The sequence below is a fragment of the Aspergillus lucknowensis genome (genome assembly GCF_044049455.1).
Source record: "Aspergillus lucknowensis strain CBS 449.75 chromosome Unknown BJX67scaffold_15, whole genome shotgun sequence".
In the NCBI taxonomy this organism is placed as follows: Eukaryota; Fungi; Ascomycota; class Eurotiomycetes; order Eurotiales; family Aspergillaceae; genus Aspergillus; species Aspergillus lucknowensis.
Window position 1 is genome coordinate 41,238 of NW_027263559.1, and position 23,183 is coordinate 64,420.

The window sequence follows — 23,183 nt, forward strand, 5'->3', positions numbered from 1 at the left end:
GGCTCGGATACACAGCCGGGAGGCAGTTCGAAAACCAATTGATTTTCTTTTGGATCTATTCGACATTCTTCTATTGTGCCTCATTGTATAATGTTTGTCGTGGTATCATGCATCACTCGTTTATCTATATATCTTTGGTTTGCCGGGGGCGTTGTTGTTCAACGGAGAAACGCTTCCCCTTCTTCGCTGGGCATGTGTTGAGCCATTGCAATGGCGTCGTGTCGTCCCCGCTCCGCATTCACAATCCAAACGAGCGGCATCGGCAGGACAACCAGGATACTAATGAAGATGAAACCCGATCGAACCGAGCCTGTCGCGTCAATGAGGGCGCCCACAATGGCTGGTCCCACGAATGAACTGCCCTTGTCGGTCGCCGCGTAGAGCGCGTAAAATGCAGCTTCACTGCCCGGTGGGATCAGCTCCCCAAACAATGACCGGCAATATGAGGAGAGCCCACCAGAGACGACTCCGTGGACGACACCGAGGGGGAATATCTCCCAGGCCTGCTGGAGGCCCAGTACCCCCCAGTTCCGTATGAACGGGATGTAAGCCAGCATCCCGTATAGTGGGATGATTTCAAAAAGTGCTAAGCACACGAGTATCGTGTGGTTCGACGCCAGCCCGAACCGGCGGGACACTATCGGCCACAAGAACGCCCCTGCCATTCCTGAAGTCGTGGCTGTTATCGACAGTAGGCCCACCGAGGTAGTGCTCAGATGTAGCTCCGTCCGCGCAAAGAGGATGGCCGTCCCGGAAACAGTCGCAATGGCGTCCGATAGTAAAAACCATGCAGCTAGGAACACGACAACCTGCCGTAGCCGCACGGCTGCCTTGATCGTCTTCCAAAGGGACTTCCATGCAAAGCCCACTAACCGAAGCCAGACCCGCCATTTCTGGCGGTACCCCGAACCGGGAGCAATGCCCTCCAGCGGCGGACCAGGCCGCGTACGTAGCCATCTCCCGCTAACGATGGTGAACGAACACCACCATATGCCCACCAGCAGCAGAACACATCGGAGTGGAAGCGTGGGGACGGATTTGGACATAGATGTTTTGGACAGCGTGAAGAGAAGAAGTATACTTAGTATCTGCACAAAGACCGCAGCACAATATCCCAACCCCACGCCGCGGGACGAGATATGCGTGGAGAGTTGAAGCTCCGGCGATGTTGACCCGGTACCCTTTGGAGGTTCAGCGTGGGTAGGCCTACCGCCTGTATCCCCATCGTCTATCCACGACCGGAGAGAGAATTCGTCTCCTTCACTATGGAGGCTCTGAAGCTCATCGCCGTCCTTGCTCGAACGAGTAGGGATTGAGGGATCATTGGCGACAAGAATAGGTAGGAACGAGTTCAAAACCACAAATGACGAACCAAGACAGGTGACACCGACCACCACAAGGAGGGCCCCGAAAACAAACAGGGGAGGCGCAATCAACATGAAGAGCATGGAGGTCGCAGAGCCAACAAAGCCAAAGGTCAACAGTAGGGTCTTTCGGTTACTTTCTGCCGGATAGATCAACATTAGGAACTATGAGCCGGATATTTACTCGCCGCCTTACCATAATCCGCGAGTGCACTGAAGGACACTAGGGTCAAGGCCTGGATAAGCACCGCTAGCGAAAAAGTATACATAGCAAAACTCGCCGTGTTGATCGTCAGGCCCATCAACGGCACCACGCAGGCTTCGTTCGCCGGTGCCGTTCCATTACCGGTCGCTGGTGGCGCGTCTGAGCCGACACAGGGGCGATGGCTTGAAGGCAGGTAGCCTTGTTCACGGGCCAATTGCTCCAAAGTGAGGGGAAGAAACGAGCCTGGGAAACTTAGCGCGCGCGTCATTAAAGCCAATTTTCTTCTTAAAAATTACATACCGACACCACAGACGGCGAATACCTCTGCAGCGATTCCATAAGCATACCAGCCCAGAATCTCTCGACGCTGTGTGGGGGTGGTGTCTTCGCTGGCATAGCGCGGAGATTGGTGTCGGTTGGTGTCCGCCTCCTCGGGCGACGAGGCAAGGCGGGAAAACGACGCCATGGGAAATAGGAGAGAGGGAGGATAGAAATGGGATCCACGGGAACGGAAGTTTCCCAAAGGGCACCATGGCCAGGGAGCCAGCAGTGGAGCTCCCAGCAGCTGTCCTGCATCTCCTCATCTAACAGTGGTTGGCTCATTGTTTGGCTGCTGACGGAACGCCCGGATAGGACCTGACCGCTTTTACTGGTGGCAGAATAATGATTATGGTAGGCGGTATAAACTTTTTTGCTCCGAGCCCGTGATTGGCCGGTTTTGATCTATAACTCTGACACAGATATCTTCGAGACTTGAGGCCATAATGTGGCTGGAGGCGGGAGATCAGGCGGTAATTCCGAACCAGATCTGAACATCTCGTCTGTGCCGAGATGAGCGCCTCCACCACCTATTTTCCATATCTCTTTGAGGCCATGGCGTCTTCCTTCCTTGAAAAGTTGTTAACCGAGTATTCAGACTCTGAACTAGCCCAGCAGATTGTATCCTCGCCGTGGTGCACGTCTAGCTCACGGGTAGTCAACCTTTCCCCAAATCTCATAGCCAAGCGACATGACTCTTCAGAGGTCGAAGATGTTATTAAGGCTACTGAGGTTGCTAGCCAGCTTGGGATCCGTTGCCCTTTCATACGAAAGACGATTAAGACCGAACGGAATGTTTACATCATCATGGATCGGCTTGAGGGAACTACGTTGGACGTCGTCTGGAAGGAACTGGGCTGGTTCATGACAGTCAAGCTGGCTCTGCAGCTTCGTCGCTTCGTGAAAATGCTCAGATCTGTTACCTCTCCAACTGCCGGATCTCTTGTGACAGGCGAATGCAGATCTTTCTGGTTAGAAGATTACTACGGGCTTCCCGCGAACTCTGGGCCAGCCGAATTTGCTCACTTCTTTCTGGACGAATTTTATATCCATAGGGCGAGCTATGCAAGCAGCAAAGCAGCCCGAAGTGCCTAAATCACCAGATTCTACCGCAAGGTTTGCCAATGACCATCGACCCATTTGTCTTCACCCATCATGATCTTGCGCCACGGAACCTTCTGGTTTTGCTGTCCGGTCCACTTTCGCTCCTTGGCTGGGAGTTGGCTTCGAGTACGCATCGATGTGCGATTTTAACGTTCCTGAGGACTGGGACTTGATGGCCCGTTTACGGTGGCATCTATTTGCTTGGATCGCGGTCGGCTATAGTGAGGCCGAAGCCCGCCTGCTACGAATCATGCGTTTTAAATTCACACGATTCGCAGTTGGAAGGAGATATGAGCTGCTGGAAAAAGGAGGACCCTCAAGGTTCCCCGTAACCTACTAACTTCTGCAAACTCTGGGCTACTTATTTTCGTATTCTCGATGTTCTCATTGGAATGAGCATTCCCTACGGGCGTAATTCCGGAGTTTCACAGGGCGCTGAGGCGGACCTTCCTCGAAGGAAGCAAGTTGGGTGGTCCTTCCTCCCTTTCCAGTCTTCCTCAATCCTGCTGCGACACCTTCAAGAGAATCCCCTTCTTCATAGTCAGACAATAACTACTCCTTCAGGCCGAGCCGCTTGCACACTAGGGTAGGGTAATTGGGCTCCAAGAAGAACTGGCGACGAAGAGGGAAACCCACCCACAAACCATTGGGCAGCCTTTCTGGAAGTTTCTCAGACTAGCTCAGTCCGCCTCGAAGTGGCTCCGGGATATGGCTCCGTTGGACTGCGGGGAAAGATATACGTCTCGTCTGGGGAATACGTTTTCACCAAAAACACATGAAAACGCTGACCTTCCCACTCAGAGCTCAGGCTATGGTTCATACAATCATTGATTTTATCAACTCAAAGGGCCATGATCGGTATATGTTCACAGAGGAGCAAGAGGGGTGCAGATTTTGGTTGTTCACCTTCATATCCGATTGGAGGTTGGTGGTTTCGTATCGTTTGGCAGCGGAAGGGCCATATGGGACCCGTGGACGCTGTTTCTCTCTCCTGGCGATACCCTAATGGCTATGAGCCCCGGGAGGTCAAGCAGGGCAAGTTCTACTAGTGACCCTGTTCATACTCTGGCGATAGGCACTCTCTACATGTTCTGACATTCATCTTTGTATCGTTCTGTTGGTTTTTGCGTCCTTATTTGACTGTTTATTGTACTGTTGTGACGACTGAGGTGGGGTCCGACGCCCGATAGGATTGATAGTATTCATTATGACCATGCAATTGACTTTGAAGTCTGCCGCAGAGCATGACAAAAATGGAAGTTAACATATTTTGCCGGGAACCTCGTAGGAACAATGATCACCATGTTTGTTTTGCATGAAAGTACCCGACCCCGAAGGAAGCTGCAGCCGGTACCGGCCCGAGCCTGTGTTGCTTCCTCTTTTGGACGGGATTGACTCTCCATGTCTTCCCTCACTCCGCCACCTCCTCAACACCACTCTCTACTCGACTCTGCTCATCTTTTGTCTTCCGTATTCCGTCTTTGTTTGCTTCTGTGACTCCCGTCCCTCGTACCCCAGGTTGCCAACTCTCAAATATCACCAACCCACCTACTACAAGCGGCTCTCACGCCAGCCTCATGTCGGCCATAATCAATTACCTCATTTTTGCTCTGAGCAAGCTCCTCTACCGTATTCGTGGTCATGACTCTCGGCAGATTATCAACAGTGCCGCCTTCAAAGAACACCCCGAGGCTAACATGATACTTGAATCTCCCGAATGTGGCCACTCTGGCTCCCCTCTGCTCCCAGACCACACCTGCCTGGCTGAGGACAAAGTTGGGAAACTTCCTGAACTGCGTTGGCAGGCGCCTTTGGATCTAGATGTCAAGCAATACGCTCTAATCTGTGAGGACCTCGATGTCCCCATACCTTTTTGCATCATCACCCATGGTCTTTTCTATGGAATCCCACCCACCGTCAGGCGTGTTTTCCATGACGACATCGAGCAAGACAAGAACTCCACTGGTTGTCTCACGATTTCGGGTTGGGGCTTTGTTCCAAATATTATGGGAAAGCCATATATTGGGGCTGCTGCACCCTTGGGTCATGGTGTCCATCGCTACGTCTACACGATTATCGCCCTCAACGAGCCCCTCCACTTCGATCGCCCCGACAAAGTCAGCAAAGCTCAGATTAAGAAGGCATTGATTGGAAAAGTGATCGGTTGGGGCCAGTGGGTTGGCCACTTTGAGCGCCCTTGGCCTCGTTAGACGAAAAGAACTGAGCTCCTCTCATAGGGCTGGCGCGTGGCAAAACCTTGAACATCTCGCATCTGGTACTAGGAATAGAGAGGGGAGGTCGCTGGTCAATTGAAGAATATTAAACCGAGGCATGCACTCTCTGTTCTTCCCTTTTTCTTCTGTACTCTCTCAATTGCACTTCCTTTGTTCACTCTGTGGCTCTTCGCCCTGGCGTTCTGATGTCTTACTTTATGATTCCCCCCGCCTCGATTCAAGTCTAAATAACAGTACAAGGGATCGTTAACTGCTTTAATCTTGCTACCATATGCCAAGGCTACTCCTGCAATCTCACCACGAACTCAGCCGTCTGTGGTTGTATCTCTTTCGTCAACGCCCTATGTCGGTCTGTCAGCTCTCGAGCCGTGCAGCCTTGAGCCTTTACGCTTACCTGATTCAACATCAATCTGCTCCATGAACACCACAAGACGGTTGATCGCCGACTCCAAGGACGACTCGCACACCCTCAATGTCGCGGTGCCAATTCTGTGTGACGGCACACCTTCCTTAGTTAGCGACTGAAGTCCCCTCAAGAGCTCCAGAAGCTTTATTGCGTTTTTCCCAAGAAGCATCCGCACTAGCACTCCTGCCTCGCCATCATCGAGTTCCATCTGACCCAGTCGTATTTTGTTCCGGATACATAAAAATTGGGGTAGCGGCTGTTCAAAAGCTGGTATTGACGGGTCGAATAGCGTACTCTTCCGCGCTACATTGTATGCCAGACACGCTGCCTCGAACAGAGCAAGGCACTGGTCAATCAAGGCTGGAATTGTCATGAGAGATGGTCTTGGGTTCGCACGGCACTCCTTGCATTTCAGCATGGCTTGTTCCTGGTTTTGTACGCGCTCAATTAACGCCAAGATTGTTTCCAATTCCACGACCGTGGGAGCGCTGCGAAGCTCATTTACGATCTGTAGTGCCCCTACCGAGCACTGACAACGGGCTTCCGACTCCATCGCGAGAAGAATGAATGTGCACAAAACCAGGCCGGATATTTCAGTCGGAACGTGGGTATGTCCTCTTGTTGTGCTTCCCTGGGAATACCTTGGCCCTTCTGACTTTTGATGCAGTTGAAGACTCAGCCCTGGTTAATACGTTCGATTTTCGTGAGTGAAACAGAGAAGCCTAATATGAAGGGTTACGATGACCGCGGTTCTCCTCTTCACATGCGTATTGATAACCCTATACCCGATGAAGGTGGAACATAACCTCGGGTTTACGTTGGAGTGTCATCTTAACAGCCTGACGCTTCACGGATGTCGGGGCGCGACAATATCAGCCTGTCCCTTCACGAGGCCAAATTAGCGTGGCACCACACACCCACCCCAACCCGTTAAAAGTCACACAGATTTTGAAGAAAACGCACCAAGTATGGCCTCCTTGCATGTTATCCAGTGCATGATCGTATTGGGCGTTGATGCAGATGGATACCTGAAATCTGGCTTCAGAGCGATAGGTATCGGAATGACGCAGAGGTGACTCCAAAATTCCGGCTGATGGGTCTGCTACTAGCATCACCTTTGAAAGGCAACTCTTCACGGTTATGAATTTGCACCGAGTCTTTAACGCGTCTAATGGGGGCATGACGCTATGTAATGAAGATACTTCGGGTTCCTCCAGCACGAGCTATATCACGGCCTGGTCATCATATTCAGCTTCATAATAATCATCTTCAGCCTTTGATCGGTCTCCCTCATCATCTCAAGTCTACCACGTGACGCAGAAGGCGCCAGAGACTCCTGTGTGCAGAGACGAATGCGGTGGACTGTTCCTAGCAATCCCGATAATCGACTATGGAGAACACGTCTCACGAACAGAAACTTTTCTTCAGCTGGAACACAAAAGCCACCAACAACCAGAGGGCATGCTTCTAGCTGCGACTTGAGCTGCATATTACTCCTTCTATACCATCGAGCCGCCGAATCGGATCTGTAATCTTGTACCAGCGGGCTGAAGCACTCGGGGAACAGTCTGTCAACGACATCGCATTCGCCGGAAGTGATTGCGTCTAGTGTGGTGATCAGACTATCAATACTGACGATGACAAACATAAGGAGATTCACCCTTTCCTGGGAGCAAACGCGGCATTGGAGGATGGATTCAGTCAACTGTTGCAAAACCCTCTGACAGGTCAAGATTGAGTCGATGGTGACAGCGGGGCCTGTGCGTGAGGCACAGAAGTTCACGCGGTTAAGATCCCGAATGGTCTGCTGATGGGCTTGGGACCGACAGTTACTGGAAAGACTACGAGAGCTTGCCCTGAGCTCTTCGCCGGAAAAACTGTAGTCGTGGGCCCGTTTCACGGAATTGACTGGAGGAAAAAGGCTTGACGGTTCCGTGGGAAAATCATGTCCCAGAGCTGAGCATGGCTGTGGCCAAGAGAAGAGTTCCTGTTTAAAATTCTCTGTAAAGACAGGCGTGCTTTGAAAAGCCTCTTGCGACGTACCGGACAAGGCCTCGGAGTGGATGACGGAACCGTTGGCGCCTGCCGAATAACTCGAAGAAAGCAGATCGTGGGCTTCAGAAGTTGCGTCTGAAATGCTGTCCGACTGAACTGGCAAATTGTCTAGATCAATCGGTGTTTTCGAAGTTGTGTCATCTATCTTGACATCGTCGCCAGCGAAAGGGTCCTCCAAACCATGGTCTTGAGCAGGGTCGGTGAAAGGATTCGACATGAACTCATGGAGCCAGCTGTCGGAGGCCATATCAATATTGTCAGAGACTAGACGTCCATCCTCCAAGTCAGCATTGGTTCTCGCAGCGGATGGGCAGACTGGGTGAACGAACATGAAAAGGGGGCTGCTGTGACTATGTCCACGAATGCTGGATTCCACAGACTGTCCTCGACCGCGAGATTGTCGAGGTGGCCCTGACCAACTGTGAGAGTATCGAAGAGAGGATTGCCTTCGCGACTGTCTGAGCGCTCGCAGGATCCGAAATCTGGCGTCGGCTCGTCTTTGATTCTTTTCTTTTTCTTAGGCCGCACCTTTTTATTCAGCTGGTTGTCGCTCCTTGTCTGGCATGTGGGGGAATTGTCGAGAGAGGTGTCCTTCTTCTTTGCTGGCCTCCCTAGCCGTCGAGATATGCTGTAGACACAATCTATATTGTGTCGCTGGCAGCGTTTACAGGAGGGTCTGTCATGGCTGCAGCGGATCTTGGCCTGCTGACAAGCGTTGCAAGTTGAGCGCACCTTGACGCTCTTAGGCAGCTTCTCAGGAGAGAAACCCTCTTCCCTAAGATGATTCATGGCAAGTGCTCCTCGCGGTAAGTCAGGGGCTTTGGGGCGGACGTGCGTTGCCTCGGTGCTGTATATATATGGCAACAAACGGTCCATGACAGGGAAACTTTCTACAACATCTTGCTTCCACGAGCCGGCAGACGCTCCTCAGATCAACAGTACAAATCCAGCTGGGTGGAGTTCAGGTAGCAACGGTTCTACAGCTGGGTCCTCTCGCGTTACATGACCCACGTACCACATGGTGTGTCAACAAATCCCATGGAATCTTTGGTGTTCAGTCTGTTGCTGATGGGAGGAACGCATGGCTTGTGTAATTTTAGGTAGGGGCATGAATACTTATCACGAGCTCTGTGATACTTCAACGTCCGTATCTTGGTCGTGCTTTTGCCGGCTCATCGCCACTGGGTTAGAGAGCCGCCCAGCCGTACTATTGGAAGCGAGCGGGTTCAGTAAGCTATCGTCTGCGTTTATTATTACTCTTTTTACCAGGATAACGTCTGCTACTCATGTGGGTTACACCGTGGGTTGGGAACTAATCAACTCCCGGAATAACGGGACCAACGTGGCGTGTCAATGGCCCTCCGGATAGTATCCCGTCCCGCGTCGGCACAGACCTGTCCTACATGACAATCTGTCGCCTTTGCAGCCATCTCACATGCTCCGGAGCCTCTCCTGATGGGGTGCGCGTAGCAGTCCCCGGCTGGGTACAGGGTGCTGACCTTAGCCACGTTGTCGTCGGGCTCGTGTGAGTCTGGGTGGTGCTCGTCATGGCCTCGTTATTGTTGACAAAGAAATAATTCCCGGCTACGGGCGGCCGGAGTCCAGCAACCTCGATGAACTGGCGTGTGTCGAACCCCGCCCTCGCTTTAACCGTTGCGGGGAAGATATGGCCAAAGCAGCCAGGGAACTCGTATCCCGCATGCTGCTCGAACAGCAAGTACACGTACCGATGATGTGTATCTGGTGGTGGTTGAGGGGCAATGTACTCTGCTCCCGAGGTTGCATTGACCAAGGCATGCTTGTTGTACCCATCGGCTTCCACCCGCTCGGCCGGTTCTAGCCAGAAGCTCTCGCTATGGCGAGCCATCATGTCTGGCTGGTACCAGTGCAGAATTACGGTGGAGGTTGCCTCGTACAAGACGTCTAGATCAACGAAGAGGAGGAGATATGTCGAATTAGAGTTGAGACCGAGCCTGCTGATTCGTGGCAGGGGATGTGTATCTGGCCAAAATTCAGTACTGTACATCCTCAAGAAGGCCTACACATGCATACCTGACATGAGAAGGGTGTCTCCCGGGAACACCCATGGTGTATTGGGATACCGGAGGTGGAGGATCGGTAGATCGAGAGGCAGTGGACCGCGCTGGGCTGCGGAAAGCAAGCAGAAAATGAAGAGCAGGGCGATGTGCACGAAGCTGTGGGAGATCATCTTCCCTCTTTTTTTTTTTTTTTCTTTCTACTATTTCTTTCGATTGTAGCTGATGCTCTGGACCCTAGGGTTCTTCACTCACTCCTGCCCGAGGAGACGCTCACTTTATACAGAGACATATTCTGTCATCGTCTATATGTGTAACTCAAGGCCTTCCTCTGGACCCATCTCGGTGACTATTCTCAGCCCGGCGAGTTAACATAACCCTCTAATGGGTGTTCACGAAGAACCTGCCAACACCGGTGGCAACAACTCGTTATACCAAAGCTCGGGAAAACACCTCTACGCCGATCCTATCCTACCCGTCCTCCTCCAACCCTCTTCCGACGAAGTTCCCTCGCAACCCTCCACCGCATCCCCCACCCATAGACCCCCATGAGGACCGGACAACAAACGCCGCCAATAATCCCGGCAACAACAGCGTACGTCCCTCTCACGCCCCACCGCTTAATACAAGGCTGCACTAGCGCCGTGCTCGCGGCACCGAGAAGACACCGCACCAGGTTATTCGTGGCCATTGCCGAAGCAGGTGTGCTGTAGTACAGGTCTACCAGGAGCACGTTCATGACGTTGTATGAGGCTGTGATTGTGAATGTTATGAGGAAGACCAGGGCTAGTGTGAGCGGGAGGGGTGGGTGTGTCGGGAGGAAGAGGGCGTAGCCTAGGATCGTGAGGGAGGAGAGGAGCTATACTTGCCAGTTAGTCAATCACAGCTTGTATGGTAGGGAGAGAGGAGGGGAGGCGGAAGAGAAGTACAGTCATTGGAGCCCCGATCTGAAGCCGCGCGCGCTCAATGGGGAACGATATCCCTCCCACGGGAACGTCCCTATCTATCCTGTCCTCCTCCTCCTCCTCTGTCTCTCTCGTCGTTTCTCCCGTCTCTCGAGCCCCACCAGAAGTAGTCCGGCCACGCACGGCGTCCCTCACCCGTCTATAATTCCAATCCACCGTCGCCCCGTTGAAAGTCGCGGAAACCAACGAGCCCAGTCCCGCGGGGATAAACGCGAATCCGATTCCCAAGTCTGATAACCCGTAGATCTCCTTAAATAGCGAGGGAATTCCCGCCGTGACGGCGTAGTAGCTTGCGAAGACGAGGCCGTTTGAGATGAGGATCAGGCCTGTGGGCGGGTGGAAGAGGATGCGTAGGGTGGACAGCGGGTTTGAGAGGGTCGGGGAGGGGGTCTTGGTTTCTTCTCTGTTTGAACCTGGTTCTTCGGATGCAGAGTGCTCTTGGGGGATTCTTTGGTTTGGATGTGAGCGCTGAGTAGATGTCCGTCCTGTCGTTGTTGGTGGTGGTGGTGGTGGTGGTGATGATGAAGATGAAGATGCTCGCAACCAAGCAGCAACAGATAAATTCCAACTCCCCGCAACACCAGACCCATCCCCCACAATGCCCCGACAAGTCTCAGGAAACCAAACAACCATCGGCACAAACACCGCGCCCGCCGCGACCGCCAAAAACCAAAAGATGCTCTGCCACCCGGCATACTCGCTCAGAACCCCGCCGAGAATCGGACCCAGCGAGGGGGCAAGGATATTCCCTAGCGACGTGAACCCCATGTACACGCCACGTTCGTCGGAGGTGATGATGTCGGCTGCGACGGCGGAGGCGAGCGCGACGGTCCCGGAGCTCCCGGTGCTTTGGACGGCACGGAGGATGAGGAGGGCCGGGTAGCTGTGTTGGAGGGCGAGGAGGATGTTGGCCATTATGTAGATGAGGAAGCAGAGGATGTACGCTGGGCGGCGGCCGCGGGTGTCTGCGAAGGACGCTGTGAATGTTGGGGCGAGGGACTGGCATATCTATCTCCAAGTTTTCCTAGTTAATGGTTTATCGGTGTTATCGGTGGATAATAGGGATGGAGGGCGGGGGGAAGGGGTACCATGTATGTGGTGATGGTGAGGTTGATTTGGGCATCTGTGACGTGCAGGTCCCGAGCGAGAGCATTGAGGGCGGGATAGTAGATGTTTGCTGAGAGCGGGGAGAAGCTGGAGGCGATTGCTGCGGTGAGGATGATGAGGCGTTTCTGGGCTGGGGTGAAGATCGAGTATGGTTTTGAGCGTGGGAGGAGGGGCGTTGTCTCTGTTACTTGGTCTGCCATCTCTCTCACTTCCGGGGGGGTATACGATAGGGTTTACTCAGTGGGGACTGGCTGCCGTACGATGTTGAGTTTTATTAGAACGAGCGTCCTGACTTGGGTACGATGACGATAACTATCCAGAATCATCCAACATTGCGCGCGTCCATGACCTAGATCCTGGGAAGTACGGTGTCCTCCCTTACATCCCCCGTGTAGAGATGAGAAGGGCGAAACAATTTTCCGTTTGTCACTACATCTTGTCAGAAAGATCCGATATATCACCGTTGTATCGGATTCGCTCCACTCACGCATGTACTCCCTCCAGTGAGCCATTATCCCCATGATTCGCTGCGCCAACATGGCAACCGGCAGCATACCGAGCTCGAATCCTCTAAGAAGTGAGTCAGACAAGCGAAGACGATCAGAGGAACCACGTCATGCACAGAGCCAACGTACATTCCCGTAAAGACAAAGTTCCCATAAAAGTCCGCATTCGGGTACAGCCCCTTGCTGCGGAAGTAATCGTCCTTGCTCGCGGCCTGTTCAATCGCCTCGGCAAGTTTCAGGAGATCGGTCGAGGGGAGGTCCTTCAAGATTGATTGGATAGGGCGGACGCGTGGATCGACGCCGTTGTAGGAGCGGTGGCCGTATCCGAAGAGCTTCCTGCGCCCCTGTTTGACCTCGTCCAGAAACTCGGGGATTTTGTCGACCGTCCCGATTTCTCGAAGGGCCCGTTGGGCAGACTCCGTGGCACCGAAATGGAGTGGGCCCCAGGCTGCCGTTACGGATGTAATCAGGCACGAGATTGGATCTGTCAGCGAGGATGCTGTGACGAGTGCGGAGAAGACTGTAAGTGCCATCCCATGGTCTGCGTTTAGCATCGCGAAGCGGCGGAAACATGATAGCTTCACTGGATCGGGAGAACCTGTGGCTGGGTCGACAAGGCCGGACATGACAAATAAATTCTCACAGTAGGTTTTGTCTGAAGATGGTGGTGTGAAGCTCTTCTTCTGGCGATGGCTGGCTACTGCTCCGAATACAACCGCGTAGCCAGCTACAGTACGTAGCACAGCTTGGTCCACGTTGTCCGGGTTTCCCTGATATTGGTTGGCGCTCGTTGATGCGGGAATTGAGCCGGGAATGGTGGCTAGGTATGCGGATAGGCCTATGATCATGAGTGCTAGTGGGGGTGTCGTGCTTCTGTGGACGGTCAGCTGCGGCCTTAGTGAGGGCAGGAATACGTACGGCATGGCTCGCACAGCCGTCTGAACGCTTTCTGGCACGGCCAACATGTTCTTTGCCAGCTCTCGGCGAAGGTTCTCTCTTTGTGGTGCCATCGGATAGGACCCCCAGACCAGAAGGTGTAGCATGTCTTCAAAGTCGCTCTCCCACAACTCTTCCAGGCTATAGCCGCGGAAGAGAAGTAGTCCCCTTTCATGATCCCTAGGAAGCGTCAGTCCAAATATTATCCATAGTCCATGACTGCGGTAGCTTCGTGTACGAGAAACTTATGGCAGTTTCCACCACGGTTGTATTTATCAATCCTGGGTCATGCACTCGCAGTCCAGTTTGCACCTGATCCGCACGATTCGTTCCTCTTCCTGGTGCCTTTATTTGCTTGAAATATCGTGCGGACACGGCATTTCTCTTGATCGGGATCTCATACTGTTTGTTCGTCCTCGAGTCCCTGACAAAAAGGGTGCCCGAAGACATGTTGCGCTGATGGGTTATATCACAAAGTGGTACCTAAATCCAACAGTGACTGTTGGGGCAAAGGGCATTTGTATTCGATGCAGACGTAAAATGATGTACATGTCTTCAGACGGTCATCACACAAACGCCTCCGTCAAATAAGAAGGTTACGTCCCCTGCGTCGAGTTTCTCGGTAGCTTTCTCCTTGTCCTACCACATGGTGATGTATCCCAATCACAGCGGTTGATATTTGAAATGCCGCACCGAGGTATGGACAGATGGCATAATTCCCAGAAAAGTTCGGGCTTTGCCCAACTGCGATTGTACCGTTAGAGCTCTTCGGGCAAAATACGAAATTAGAAACTAGAAAGTAACAGTCGTTGTCATTTAATTAAATCGTCAAAGTAGGACTTCGCATATCATTCCATTCATAACTCGTCTTCCAAAATTTTCGTCGCTTACTCGGGCATGAACTCGAAAGGATGCTCCAGTTTTTCCTGGCAGAAAGGCAGCTTGCCGGCAGTCCAGATCTCGGTGTCCTAGCAGCAAATTGGGTTAGTCGGAATGTTGCGGACTCCGGAGGGTACTTCTAAACGTACGGGCTTGAGGTTCTTCTTAATTTCAGTGTCCAGGGTGCCAGCCTTGAGGGCAATGATGGGGGGAGCAGCTTCGGGGTCGTGAGCGATGGGAGATCCGCACTCCGAGCAGAAGATGCGGTGGACGGGCTTTCCGGAGCTGCCGTTCTTCGCGAAGCTCTTGGTTGGGCCGTTAATGGTCAAAGAGTCTTTGGGGACAACAGCGACAAGGGCTAATTTGTGCTAGTCAGAATGGATTCTCTTTCAAAAAATAAAAGATTCTCTCCTCGAATATAAGCGCAAGTGACTTACAGTAAGTTGAGCCACTCTGCCGCTGGCAGTCATCGCAATGGTCGTACCCGGTGAGCAGAGGCTGATCGACATTGGCAGTATAGGTGACGGCGCCACAGAGACAGTGACCAGTCAAAGGCATTGTGAAGTAAATACGATGTATTTTGGGCTGTTTTTAAGGGAAAGAAGCCGGAATAGTTGTCTTATTGGACGGAGAGAGACAGGAAGAGCGATCAAGGTACTCATGGATTGAGGACCCTTGAGAAAGAACTGAGGAGGGAGGGATATTTATAACCGGCTATGACCGACATTCTCGGCTCCTCTCATGATTCGGGGATTCCACGGTCAAATCGAGAACATCTCCGGACATGGTGCCGGTGGTCAGAAGAGCCACCGCAGTCATGAATTTGTCATTTGACGGAGGCATGGAGAAAAGACGAGGAGGGGCGGCCGCAGGAAACTTACGTCATTGCCGAACCTCCCAGCGTCCTTCCACCTCCAGAACCCTTCTCCTGAGGGAGTCGTGCTTCATTGCTCAGATCAATTGAGTCCGTTATTGGTTCCAAAGATGAACGAGCTCTCTCTTGTCCGCGTTCTTCGAACCTTTATCGATATCATGAAGAAGCATGCTGCTTTGAGGTCCCAGGAGCTGTGGAGGGGCTTGAGGGGCACACCCAGCCCCGAATTGGCGAACCAGAACAGTTTCTCCAACTTCTCCGGAGCAGGACAGGCCAAGTCGAGAACCTGACCAGCCGCTCAGATGCTGTCTTCCTCCGGTGGAGTTCACCACAGCTTTCAAGAGCTCCGTCAAGCAGAACGACTGGTCCGGTCCATGCGGGGCTCAATCTCCGGTCGGAAACTTGTCCTGCAGCTACAATCTCAAATCACGGATCCCCGCCTCAAGTATTTGTCACGGCCAACATGCACTCTGCACGGAGGGGTCGTGATGATAAGCGAATGCGGCCGATCGCCTGATCCACCTGCACGCACTTTTCCCATTGTTTGGACACTGTGACGTCCGGAGGAGAATCCGCATGCGGCAATCGACAGTTCTCGGAATTGTGAGAGGGCAGGCGTGGAGATATCGAGATCCTGGTGTAGAGTCTACAAATATTCGAATCTCGCCTACATTTGGCCGCTCTTGATAGCCGGGGCTGCTTCATACGGTGAATCATGGCGCAAGTCGCCTGATATCAGCCCACTCACCAAACCACTCAACGCACTTACCATGGCCTCCCCAGCGTCGACGGATATCTCTCTGCGGTGTGATACGGAAATCGTGGGATTGCAAGCGCTCCGGGAGGAGGAGAAGAATTCCAAATCAGCTGTCAGGATTTAAAAGTGCAGTGAACACTTCCGATTGGGCGTCCCCAACAGCAGGCACATGCTGAAAGACAAACGGACCACTCGTTAAAGACAACATCTGGTTCAGCTCCGGAGACATCATAATATTGGCTATAGCGGTGGCTCATAAAGGAAGGCATAAACACTTGATGGGTGGCAGACACGGCAGAAGGAACACCTGCCAATCGGGGCATTCTCACAGACGTATTTGGAATCTAAAGAAACTCCGTCGGGTCGATTGCCTTCTCAGCTCTCACGCCGCGCACGTTCGAGCTTATCTGCGGCGTTCTTCTCACAGTTAGTGGACATCTTCTGCCGCCTGAAGGGCGGAGCTCTGCATGTCCCGCGGTGCTAACCCACCTGCATCTGGGCCGCCATTCCACCCCTCAGATTCTGTCCGCCATAGATCATCGCTTCCTCGTGCTGTGCTCTGCCCGAATCTTCTTTGGTCACAAACGCTGGAACCTCCGCCGATTGAGCAGGAAGGCCTAGTGCCTGGTTTCGCTCTGCTATCGACTTGACCTGCGCGGAAACAGAACCGACTCCGGGCGGTTTATTAAAGGCGCGACCCTTTGACGCCCTGTTAGCCAAGCTACTGCTACCCTATTGAAGGAGTTGAATCCAAACCTCCAACTCCTGAATCTCCCGCGCGTCTTCTGGCGTTATATGGCTCCGAGGCTTGTGCGAAAGCTCCTCGAATTTTGTATCGAAGTTCATCTGTCGCATTGCAAGACTTTGGGCGGTCGCTGTTGAAGTCACGTTAGCCCTGATGTCTTATCTTGGCCGTGGCATCCTGTAGCTGACTTGGTCATTGTTTTGGGATTCAATATTTAGTACGTACCAGCAGGACCTCCTTCGATCGGGCCGCTACCCGTCAGCTCACTCTCGATCTGACCTATAACGGAGACATCCTCAGGTGTAATTCGTTGACCGCTCTCAGCGGCGCGCTTGAGTTCGTCGATGGAAGGTAGTTCAGAAGACATTCTATATCCACTATTGATGATTGATTTAATTAAGTTGAGAGGGCTCTTTATGGAGTTGTTCCTCATGCCGGCGGTCGCCACTATGATGTCAGTATCGAATAAGGATAGCGATGACATCCTCGCCATCAAGTTCCTCAATTCTTTTGCCGCATCAACAATCCATCACCGTGTCTCGTTAATAAAGAGATTACGTAGCTGCTCATGAAAGTATAGAAGGAGCAGAAAGAATGGAGAAGGCTGCCAATATTGTGCCCTGGTGGCGCAGAATCAAGTTCATTCAGTTCCCATTATACAGCGCACTAACAACAGGGTTATTCTTCAAGCTGCACCCCGAAGCGGCTTGCCTCCAGCACATTACCTAATGCGGTCAATCCTCAATTCCATCTTGGTAGAATGGGGGGGGCAAATATCCGAAGCAGGACCAACCTCGCCATAAGGAACGACTCATCAAATCCAAATTCTCCTTCTGAGAACTGCCTGGCCGTTCCTTACGGACGGTCGGAACGTATGTGACACCAGCCCATCCGAACTCATCGAAGATAGGCTTGCGTAACTCCCGAAGCTGGCAACATCTCTCGTTAATTGTACCGGTACAAAGATATCTGGTACAAGGGGAGTATGTCGAGAACACCCTCCAATGTCACTGTAGTTGTTGCTTGTCATGCCATCGAAGGTAGAAATAACTCCGCATGTCGGTCGTCACACGGTAGCACTGATCATACCCTGGGGACGAGATAGCTGAGTTCGATGCCTCTTCCCGTTGCGCTTGGACACGATGCCCGGTTGTCTACTCCATTTTGGTTTGCTCTGGCAATATGGTTTGTCGCCTCATTGTGTCACTAATCTTGGTGACATGTGATATTGGGGAAAGGACGATGTCCTGCCCGAAGGGCGTTAGGGCAGCCCCCGAACCGCGTAGTCTCGTGTTGGTGTCCGGAAATCGCAAGAAGCGAAGCTGCTACCAGCAAGCCTTGTTCCCACGCGGCCACAGGCTGACCTGGATGCGCAGGATTGGAGTCAGCAGGTGCTATCCATTCTGACGAGAAGACTAACCCCAGTCAATGTGTCTCATTCATCAGTGGGGATGGTCACGAGATCTTGTGGATGAGTTGCTGGTCGAGAGCAGGAAAAGTTTCAACGGTTCTCAAATTCGGCGTCTTTTGGGAGTAAAACAGACAATATATATTCTTGTCTACCATGCAACACGTAAGCCATAATCGCCGGCTCATTTTCCCTTCTACGCCTATACGGACCTTTGGGTTAAATTGAACCAACCTGCGCATTCCACGAGCCTCTTCCGAGTGTTGCTTCGTTCAGCGATTGGAAGGTGGAAAAAGCCACCGTAGGGCGAACAACCGAACAAACGCCGGTTAACCCCAGCCAATCACGTTGCCTACAGCTACACACCAGCCGGTACCGGTGCGGCTCCGGTCTCTTCCCAATTCAAGTTCCCCTCTGATTATTCTATTATTTGCTGTCGGAACAGCGTTGTGGACTGATACAGAAGTCACGAATATTGCGTTTGCATCTTTGGAAATGTCCCGGCTTGCGGACTTCGGGAAGCTGTAGGTACCCTCCTCTCCATGGTTGCTCCAAGGATGTTGAGTGCTGGGTGGCTTGGGCGGGTTTATCTCCGGCTCTGAGGGCCTTCGTCACTCCCAAAACTATCTGACTTACAACAGGTAAACAGCTCATTTGCAACTCTATCTTGCCCGCTTCCACATTCTGGAACGCCCCTGCTGCAACTTGAACTCCCGAGAGCTTACGAGGCTTGTGTGATAGTCACGAAGCCCAAAAGAGGCTCAAATTCGGATGAGCCATTTGTATTTCTACCGGCTCAGGTCATACCCGTCTAGCCTGCCTGGAAGAGGGCCTCCGAAAGAAATCCACTCAAAGGCGGAGAGCAGGTAAGATTGCGGCCTCCAGGGCTGGTGGAAGCAACCAACCACAAACCTGACAACCCTCACTCCCAACCTCGAAACACCGCTGTGAAGCAGAATAAGAACGAGGAATCTTAGAATAGCGGCTGTGTTGGTAAGGCTGAAGCTGTGGCTGGCCACCAAAAAGCTTGTCCTTCCCAAATACCCCAGCTTCGCTTATTCGCTTAACACATGTTCTTCATTTGACTCCCTCTTCCTAAGTGAATTGTTTGGGGAGAGATGAGTAGGACATGTTAACCTCTACGTCTCGGAGTTACGTTTGAGCATATCTCTGAGCACACTGCCCCCCCATCACGCCCCAATCTCGAGCCAATCTTCCTCGAGATGGAGGATTCTCAAGATACGTCGTAAGCACCTCACCCATTTGGATGAACCGCGTGAAAATTCCATGGCTATAAGATCATTCTCATGCTGACTATACTGAAACCAACAGACAGATTGCGAAGAGGGGGAAGAAGGCGTGCACCGAGTGCCGCCAGCAGAAGGTAAGATAGATACCGAGTCGTTGGTGCTCTGAGAAGTCTCTCCGTCCAAGGTGGCTCTTTGCTTCCAATTTTTATCTACCATACTAACATTTCTTCTTCTTACGGGTAGGCACGGTGCGATGCCTCCCAAAGACAGCCGTGCACCCGCTGTGAGAGGATGAAAACCGAATGCGTCATATCAGATCCGTTTCGCAGGGAGCACAAGCGGCAGTAAGTCGTCTTACAAGGGCTCTAATTGCCGTTGGGGATACTGATACTATATATAGGAAGTACTCATTATTGGAAAAAGAGGCGGAGGAGATGAGACGTCAGCTTGGGTCTACCCAACCAGCCAAAACATACCAGACGGAGACCGCTGCGATGACGCTTCCCAAGCCAGTGGAGGGCGACAACAAGCGGGCTGGAGTGGCGTTAGCCAAAAACAACGAAACTAAAGCCGTCACTACTGTTGGGGCAGGCATTGGTGCTGGTGTGGGCTCTGGTACACTGCAGCCAGCTTTCATTGTTCCTGACCCGGATGCCCTCCCTCCTCTTTCCGCGGCGGCCTATCTAGATTTTGACCGCCATCAACTTGCCGCACTGGTTCCGGGATCGATCTACAAGAATACTGCGAGCGGGAAGATTCGCCCCGAGCCTTTGCAGCCTCCTGTTGGTTTGGGGCCCACTCTGCCGAAGGCCAAAGAGCTTGCGCTAGCTGCAGGGGATCCCAACCGGACCCAACCGCGGAGCCTTGGCGGCTTAACTCTGAGTGGAGAGGAAATAGACGCAATTTTTGATCTGTGAGTGCATGCTGCGCAGCTCTTTATGCGGGTTGGCGCTAACATGCTACTTCCAGTTTTTATCGGCAGTATGCACACTTCCTCCCGATCCTCGACATCACAAGCACCCCCAACCAAACATATGGCCGGTCTCCCTTTCTCTTCTGGGCTGTTATTGGTGTTGCGTCGAGGACATGTGCGAAGAATCCGACGATATTCCTAGCCCTAACCAAACATATCACCCAGCTGGCATTTACTGCTCCCTTGTCGGGATGTGGACCCTGGACCATCGTGCAGGGGCTGTTGCTTGTGCTCAGCTGGCCATTCCCAAAGGATGATGGTGACGTTGATATAATATTCCCGCTCTCGGGTCTGCTGTTGCACGTTGCAATGCAGTACGGAATGCATAATCCCTTGTCAGCGCACGAGTTTTACAAAACCAAGCTGCCTCCTCCGTCCGACACGGATATTCTGCGGCGCTCAGAATTGTGGGCGTACACTATTATTGTTTATCAGAGGTTAGTGCAGCCCTCAATTCTATGGGTTGGGTTTGCTAATGGGAGTAGGTCGTGCTTAATGAAGGGCCAACCTCCTCGCTCTCTTCCGGAGGTAGCGCAAGATGTCGATCAACGGAAAGTCTTGCACCGGACGATATCGCCCGGTCTGAGGATTGAAATGGTGGCACAGGAGATTGTCACGGAGTGCGGCGCGGCAGTTAACGAATATGGAGTTATCAATTTGACTGAGGAGCAGGAGCGTGGACTTGATCTCGTCCTTCGCGCCTACGAGCAACAAATTGCAAACCTCCACTCCGAGGGAGTCACCAGTAAGAGATTTATATCTAGTCTCGATCGTATAGGTACTTATTCTCGCCCAGGTAGGGATAAACTCCATATTGCTGTCGCTAGCCTGAGCGTCCAGGGGATGCATCTCCTCAAGAACCACACCCTATTTAGCGATGGACGTCTGAGGAACCTGGAGGCTACGGCATATACCGTCATAGATTCAATCCAGAGCTTGGCCAGGGAACTTGAATCTCTCGCTGTCTGCCCATCCCAGGTCATCTACGGCTTGCTCCTTGCCGGCGCAATCCTCCTTCGTATCCTGAAAGGCCCCCGCACAACGATCGTCGACAACAACCGAGTCAAAGACTACTTTATGACCTCGCTGAATTTAGCGAAATCAATGAGTGTCACAAATAGTGACCTGGCCACGAAAATCGTGACAGTCCTGAGCCAGCTATATAACAGCACTAAAGCGTTCCGCAGAGCAGATGGGCGACCCACGATCAGGCTTCGGATCCGCAGCCGTCTTGCCCTGTGTCCAATAATCGACGCGATTTGGTGGTGGAAGGATGAGTTCGAACCACCACTTGCGAGCACGTATTGTACGTGGACACCCTTTAGGTTATATCTAAGCAAGCTGACCAAGTTGTAGCTGAAGAAGAAAATTGTGACGGGGCGGCTCCCACTCTTGACGGGCGCATGAACCTCTATGACGAGCAGCTATTCACGGACTTGGAATGGGCACTCACCGACGAAGCGCTCAATCTCCCGGACCAGTGCCATACTGGTACTTAAGTTCATATCTCTATACACTAACGCATTATGATTTCGTGATTGGTGTCTCTCGAAGGACTCCTGGTGTTGTTGCGAGATTCAATGTCATGGGTTTCAGGGGTAGGTTTTACCCACTGGCGTTTCATTCGCATAATTTTGGCTGTTGGGTTTTGATATTCCTGATTGGGTCTTAGTTAGCCCTTGCTTTGCATTCATTAGTTGGATAGGAATAACGAGGATAGTTGGACGATGGTTATCGTCCACCCTGTCGGCCTCGTTGGAGTGTTGGAAGCCTTCACGGTGCGTTTGGCAGGTTCTTGGCATTGTGTTAATATTGAGCGATAGTTTATGATTTGTTTGGTGCTCACGTTGAAGGCACAGTCTTATACCTGATTGAGGTGAGCTTCGTTCACGAGATCGCTCGAAAGCATTGTAGCATGACCGCCACCAGGGCAGAGCATCCTGGATACGACGTTGCTATCTCCGTCGAGACGAGTTGACGACTGAGAAACCTCCACCTGGGGCGCCACAAAGAGCATAGCCCTGGTAGGGCCGCCTTGGCTATCGAGGTCCTCGGCGCATTGGTTGGTCTGCTCCTTCCGAAGCGAGAATAACTGAAGTGGGGGAGGTGGTATGGACAAGACGCCTAGCGTCGATTCGAGCCTGAGTCCTTTCCTCTCCTCGTGCCGCTTCCCAAACAGGGTCTCATCTTGACACCCCGTAAAGGCTATGATACTCGTGGGAGGATCCTTCCTGCGGGTCCTCGTGATGCTGGAGAAACAACTCCATGCCACGAATCGACAGCGGACAGTCCCATCCAATCAACTGCCCTCTCTCCGGTGCTTCTTCACCTGTTCTGAGTGGCGCACCTCGACTAAGACAAACAAGGAAGGTGATTAACTTCCCATTTGTTGGTTAGTGTGCTTACGGCCATGCAAGCGATAAGCGAAGCTTTCAGGGTCCTTGGTAGGAATCCGAGGACTCCACTCTATCCGCACAAGGACCTCGCCGTGTTTGGTGTGCCCAGAAAGAGAAGCTTTTTGTGCCACTCGGCTTGTTATCTCGTCAAACGGTGTGGCTCGGTTTTTCGAGGAAGGGACGAAGCGGGTGAAAGGGGCTTCATCGTCCGGTGTTCACTGCGGAGTACTCCGAGTAGTTTTTTCCGTCACCACCCCCTTCCCCTTTCTGTATTGGCTTCTTTATTGGCTCTTTCTCCCGGTTGGCTTGTGTTATGTCGTGGTTGGTCCGTTCGTTACCGGGGTCCCACGGTTGAGAATCCAACCTCCTCATCGTGTTCGGCTGTTTGGCCAGATCGAGGGGAGGTGTCCTGTCCAGATGGTGTTTGCCGCTGGGGGGATCGCAGATGACAAGGGTTCCTGGCCTCCTGGAGTTAGCTGTGCACAGATGTTGGGGATGGATACACACGGACTGCACCACGAAACGGGGATTCGCTCCGAACGGAGGGAAACGGTGGGGTGGTGTGTTGTACAACTGTGAAACAATCAGCTATGTGCTTCCCCCGATGTCTGGAGTAAATCTGAGAGGCCTAGGGTCTTGAGGGTAAAGATCGAGACTGAGTGTCT

At 52.4% G+C, this 23,183-nt stretch overlaps 10 protein-coding genes across 10 annotated transcripts; 4 read left to right on the forward strand and 6 right to left on the reverse strand.

The window, feature by feature from the left end:
* Window positions 1-158: 158 nt before the first annotated feature.
* Window positions 159-2,035, reverse strand: BJX67DRAFT_371507 (MFS transporter; the record flags this gene model as incomplete). Its single annotated transcript, XM_071031096.1, has 3 exons — window positions 159-1,504; window positions 1,561-1,812; window positions 1,870-2,035. 3 exons carry the CDS (start codon window positions 2,033-2,035, stop codon window positions 159-161), a joined length of 1,764 nt encoding a protein of 587 aa, XP_070887028.1.
* Window positions 2,036-2,400: 365 nt separating this feature from the next.
* Window positions 2,401-2,982, forward strand: BJX67DRAFT_380258 (uncharacterized protein; the record flags this gene model as incomplete). Its single annotated transcript, XM_071032756.1, has 1 exon — window positions 2,401-2,982. The coding sequence occupies one exon, from the start codon at window positions 2,401-2,403 to the stop codon at window positions 2,980-2,982; it is 582 nt and encodes a 193-aa protein (XP_070887029.1).
* Window positions 2,983-3,749: 767 nt separating this feature from the next.
* On the forward strand, window positions 3,750-4,215 carry BJX67DRAFT_350958 (uncharacterized protein). The gene has a single exon (XM_071028863.1). The coding sequence runs from the start codon at window positions 3,767-3,769 to the stop codon at window positions 3,995-3,997; it is 231 nt and encodes a 76-aa protein (XP_070887030.1). The 5' UTR covers window positions 3,750-3,766; the 3' UTR covers window positions 3,998-4,215.
* Window positions 4,216-4,568: 353 nt separating this feature from the next.
* BJX67DRAFT_380259 (YbhB/YbcL family Raf kinase inhibitor-like protein) lies at window positions 4,569-5,201 on the forward strand (the record flags this gene model as incomplete). Its single annotated transcript, XM_071032757.1, has 1 exon — window positions 4,569-5,201. The coding sequence occupies one exon, from the start codon at window positions 4,569-4,571 to the stop codon at window positions 5,199-5,201; it is 633 nt and encodes a 210-aa protein (XP_070887031.1).
* Window positions 5,202-5,262: 61 nt separating this feature from the next.
* On the reverse strand, window positions 5,263-6,598 carry BJX67DRAFT_350959 (uncharacterized protein). Its single transcript, XM_071028864.1, has 2 exons — window positions 5,620-6,598; window positions 5,263-5,566 (listed from the first exon to the last, which is right to left on the reverse strand). The coding sequence occupies exons 1-2, from the start codon at window positions 6,182-6,184 to the stop codon at window positions 5,559-5,561; spliced, it is 573 nt and encodes a 190-aa protein (XP_070887032.1). The 5' UTR covers window positions 6,185-6,598; the 3' UTR covers window positions 5,263-5,558.
* On the reverse strand, window positions 6,580-8,853 carry BJX67DRAFT_60016 (Zn(II)2Cys6 transcription factor domain-containing protein). Its single transcript, XM_071035205.1, has 3 exons — window positions 8,770-8,853; window positions 8,016-8,709; window positions 6,580-7,950 (listed from the first exon to the last, which is right to left on the reverse strand). Exons 2-3 carry the CDS (start codon window positions 8,560-8,562, stop codon window positions 6,860-6,862), a joined length of 1,638 nt encoding a protein of 545 aa, XP_070887033.1. The 5' UTR covers window positions 8,563-8,709; window positions 8,770-8,853; the 3' UTR covers window positions 6,580-6,859.
* Window positions 8,854-8,998: 145 nt separating this feature from the next.
* On the reverse strand, window positions 8,999-13,686 carry BJX67DRAFT_371509 (putative citrate synthase; the record flags this gene model as incomplete). The annotated part of the gene is made up of 12 exons (XM_071031097.1): window positions 8,999-9,085; window positions 9,122-9,687; window positions 9,739-9,881; window positions 10,322-10,581; window positions 10,652-11,090; window positions 11,331-11,695; window positions 11,776-11,973; window positions 12,162-12,223; window positions 12,282-12,364; window positions 12,430-13,173; window positions 13,219-13,416; window positions 13,475-13,686. 12 exons carry the CDS (start codon window positions 13,684-13,686, stop codon window positions 8,999-9,001), a joined length of 3,357 nt encoding a protein of 1,118 aa, XP_070887034.1.
* A 289-nt stretch (window positions 13,687-13,975) lies between these two features.
* BJX67DRAFT_60045 (GFA family protein) lies at window positions 13,976-14,886 on the reverse strand. Its single transcript, XM_071035206.1, has 3 exons — window positions 14,553-14,886; window positions 14,265-14,473; window positions 13,976-14,204 (listed from the first exon to the last, which is right to left on the reverse strand). Exons 1-3 carry the CDS (start codon window positions 14,671-14,673, stop codon window positions 14,124-14,126), a joined length of 411 nt encoding a protein of 136 aa, XP_070887035.1. The 5' UTR covers window positions 14,674-14,886; the 3' UTR covers window positions 13,976-14,123.
* Window positions 14,887-16,121: 1,235 nt separating this feature from the next.
* BJX67DRAFT_380264 (uncharacterized protein) lies at window positions 16,122-16,858 on the reverse strand (the record flags this gene model as incomplete). The annotated part of the gene is made up of 4 exons (XM_071032758.1): window positions 16,122-16,163; window positions 16,236-16,445; window positions 16,503-16,621; window positions 16,717-16,858. 4 exons carry the CDS (start codon window positions 16,856-16,858, stop codon window positions 16,122-16,124), a joined length of 513 nt encoding a protein of 170 aa, XP_070887036.1.
* A 2,007-nt stretch (window positions 16,859-18,865) lies between these two features.
* BJX67DRAFT_60109 (uncharacterized protein) lies at window positions 18,866-21,992 on the forward strand. Its single transcript, XM_071035207.1, has 7 exons — window positions 18,866-19,145; window positions 19,232-19,283; window positions 19,393-19,493; window positions 19,550-20,062; window positions 20,119-20,559; window positions 20,608-20,867; window positions 20,919-21,992. Exons 1-7 carry the CDS (start codon window positions 19,123-19,125, stop codon window positions 21,476-21,478), a joined length of 1,950 nt encoding a protein of 649 aa, XP_070887037.1. The 5' UTR covers window positions 18,866-19,122; the 3' UTR covers window positions 21,479-21,992.
* Window positions 21,993-23,183: the final 1,191 nt, after the last annotated feature.

What these genes read in the sequence shown, in the direction of transcription:
- BJX67DRAFT_60045 (XM_071035206.1), bottom strand. Translation starts at nt 14,673, where the DNA reads ATGCCTTTGACTGGTCACTGTCTCTGTGGCGCCGTCACCTATACTGCC. An exon ending in GCAGAGTGGCTCAACTTACT is followed by an intron (nt 14,474 to 14,552) that starts GTAAGTCACTTG and finishes AGCACAAATTAG; the next exon opens with CCCTTGTCGCTGTTGTCCCC. An exon ending in TTAAGAAGAACCTCAAGCCC is followed by an intron (nt 14,205 to 14,264) that starts GTACGTTTAGAA and finishes ATTTGCTGCTAG; the next exon opens with GACACCGAGATCTGGACTGC.
- BJX67DRAFT_350958 (XM_071028863.1), top strand. Translation starts at nt 3,767, where the DNA reads ATGAAAACGCTGACCTTCCCACTCAGAGCTCAGGCTATGGTTCATACA.
- BJX67DRAFT_350959 (XM_071028864.1), bottom strand. Translation starts at nt 6,184, where the DNA reads ATGGAGTCGGAAGCCCGTTGTCAGTGCTCGGTAGGGGCACTACAGATC.
- BJX67DRAFT_60109 (XM_071035207.1), top strand. Translation starts at nt 19,123, where the DNA reads ATGGAGGATTCTCAAGATACGTC. An exon ending in CCGAGTGCCGCCAGCAGAAG is followed by an intron (nt 19,284 to 19,392) that starts GTAAGATAGATA and finishes TCTTACGGGTAG; the next exon opens with GCACGGTGCGATGCCTCCCA. An exon ending in CCACTCCGAGGGAGTCACCA is followed by an intron (nt 20,868 to 20,918) that starts GTAAGAGATTTA and finishes ATTCTCGCCCAG; the next exon opens with GTAGGGATAAACTCCATATT.
- BJX67DRAFT_60016 (XM_071035205.1), bottom strand. Translation starts at nt 8,562, where the DNA reads ATGGACCGTTTGTTGCCATATATATACAGCACCGAGGCAACGCACGTC. An exon ending in CACAGCAGCCCCCTTTTCAT is followed by an intron (nt 7,951 to 8,015) that starts GTTCGTTCACCC and finishes ATGGACGTCTAG; the next exon opens with TCTCTGACAATATTGATATG.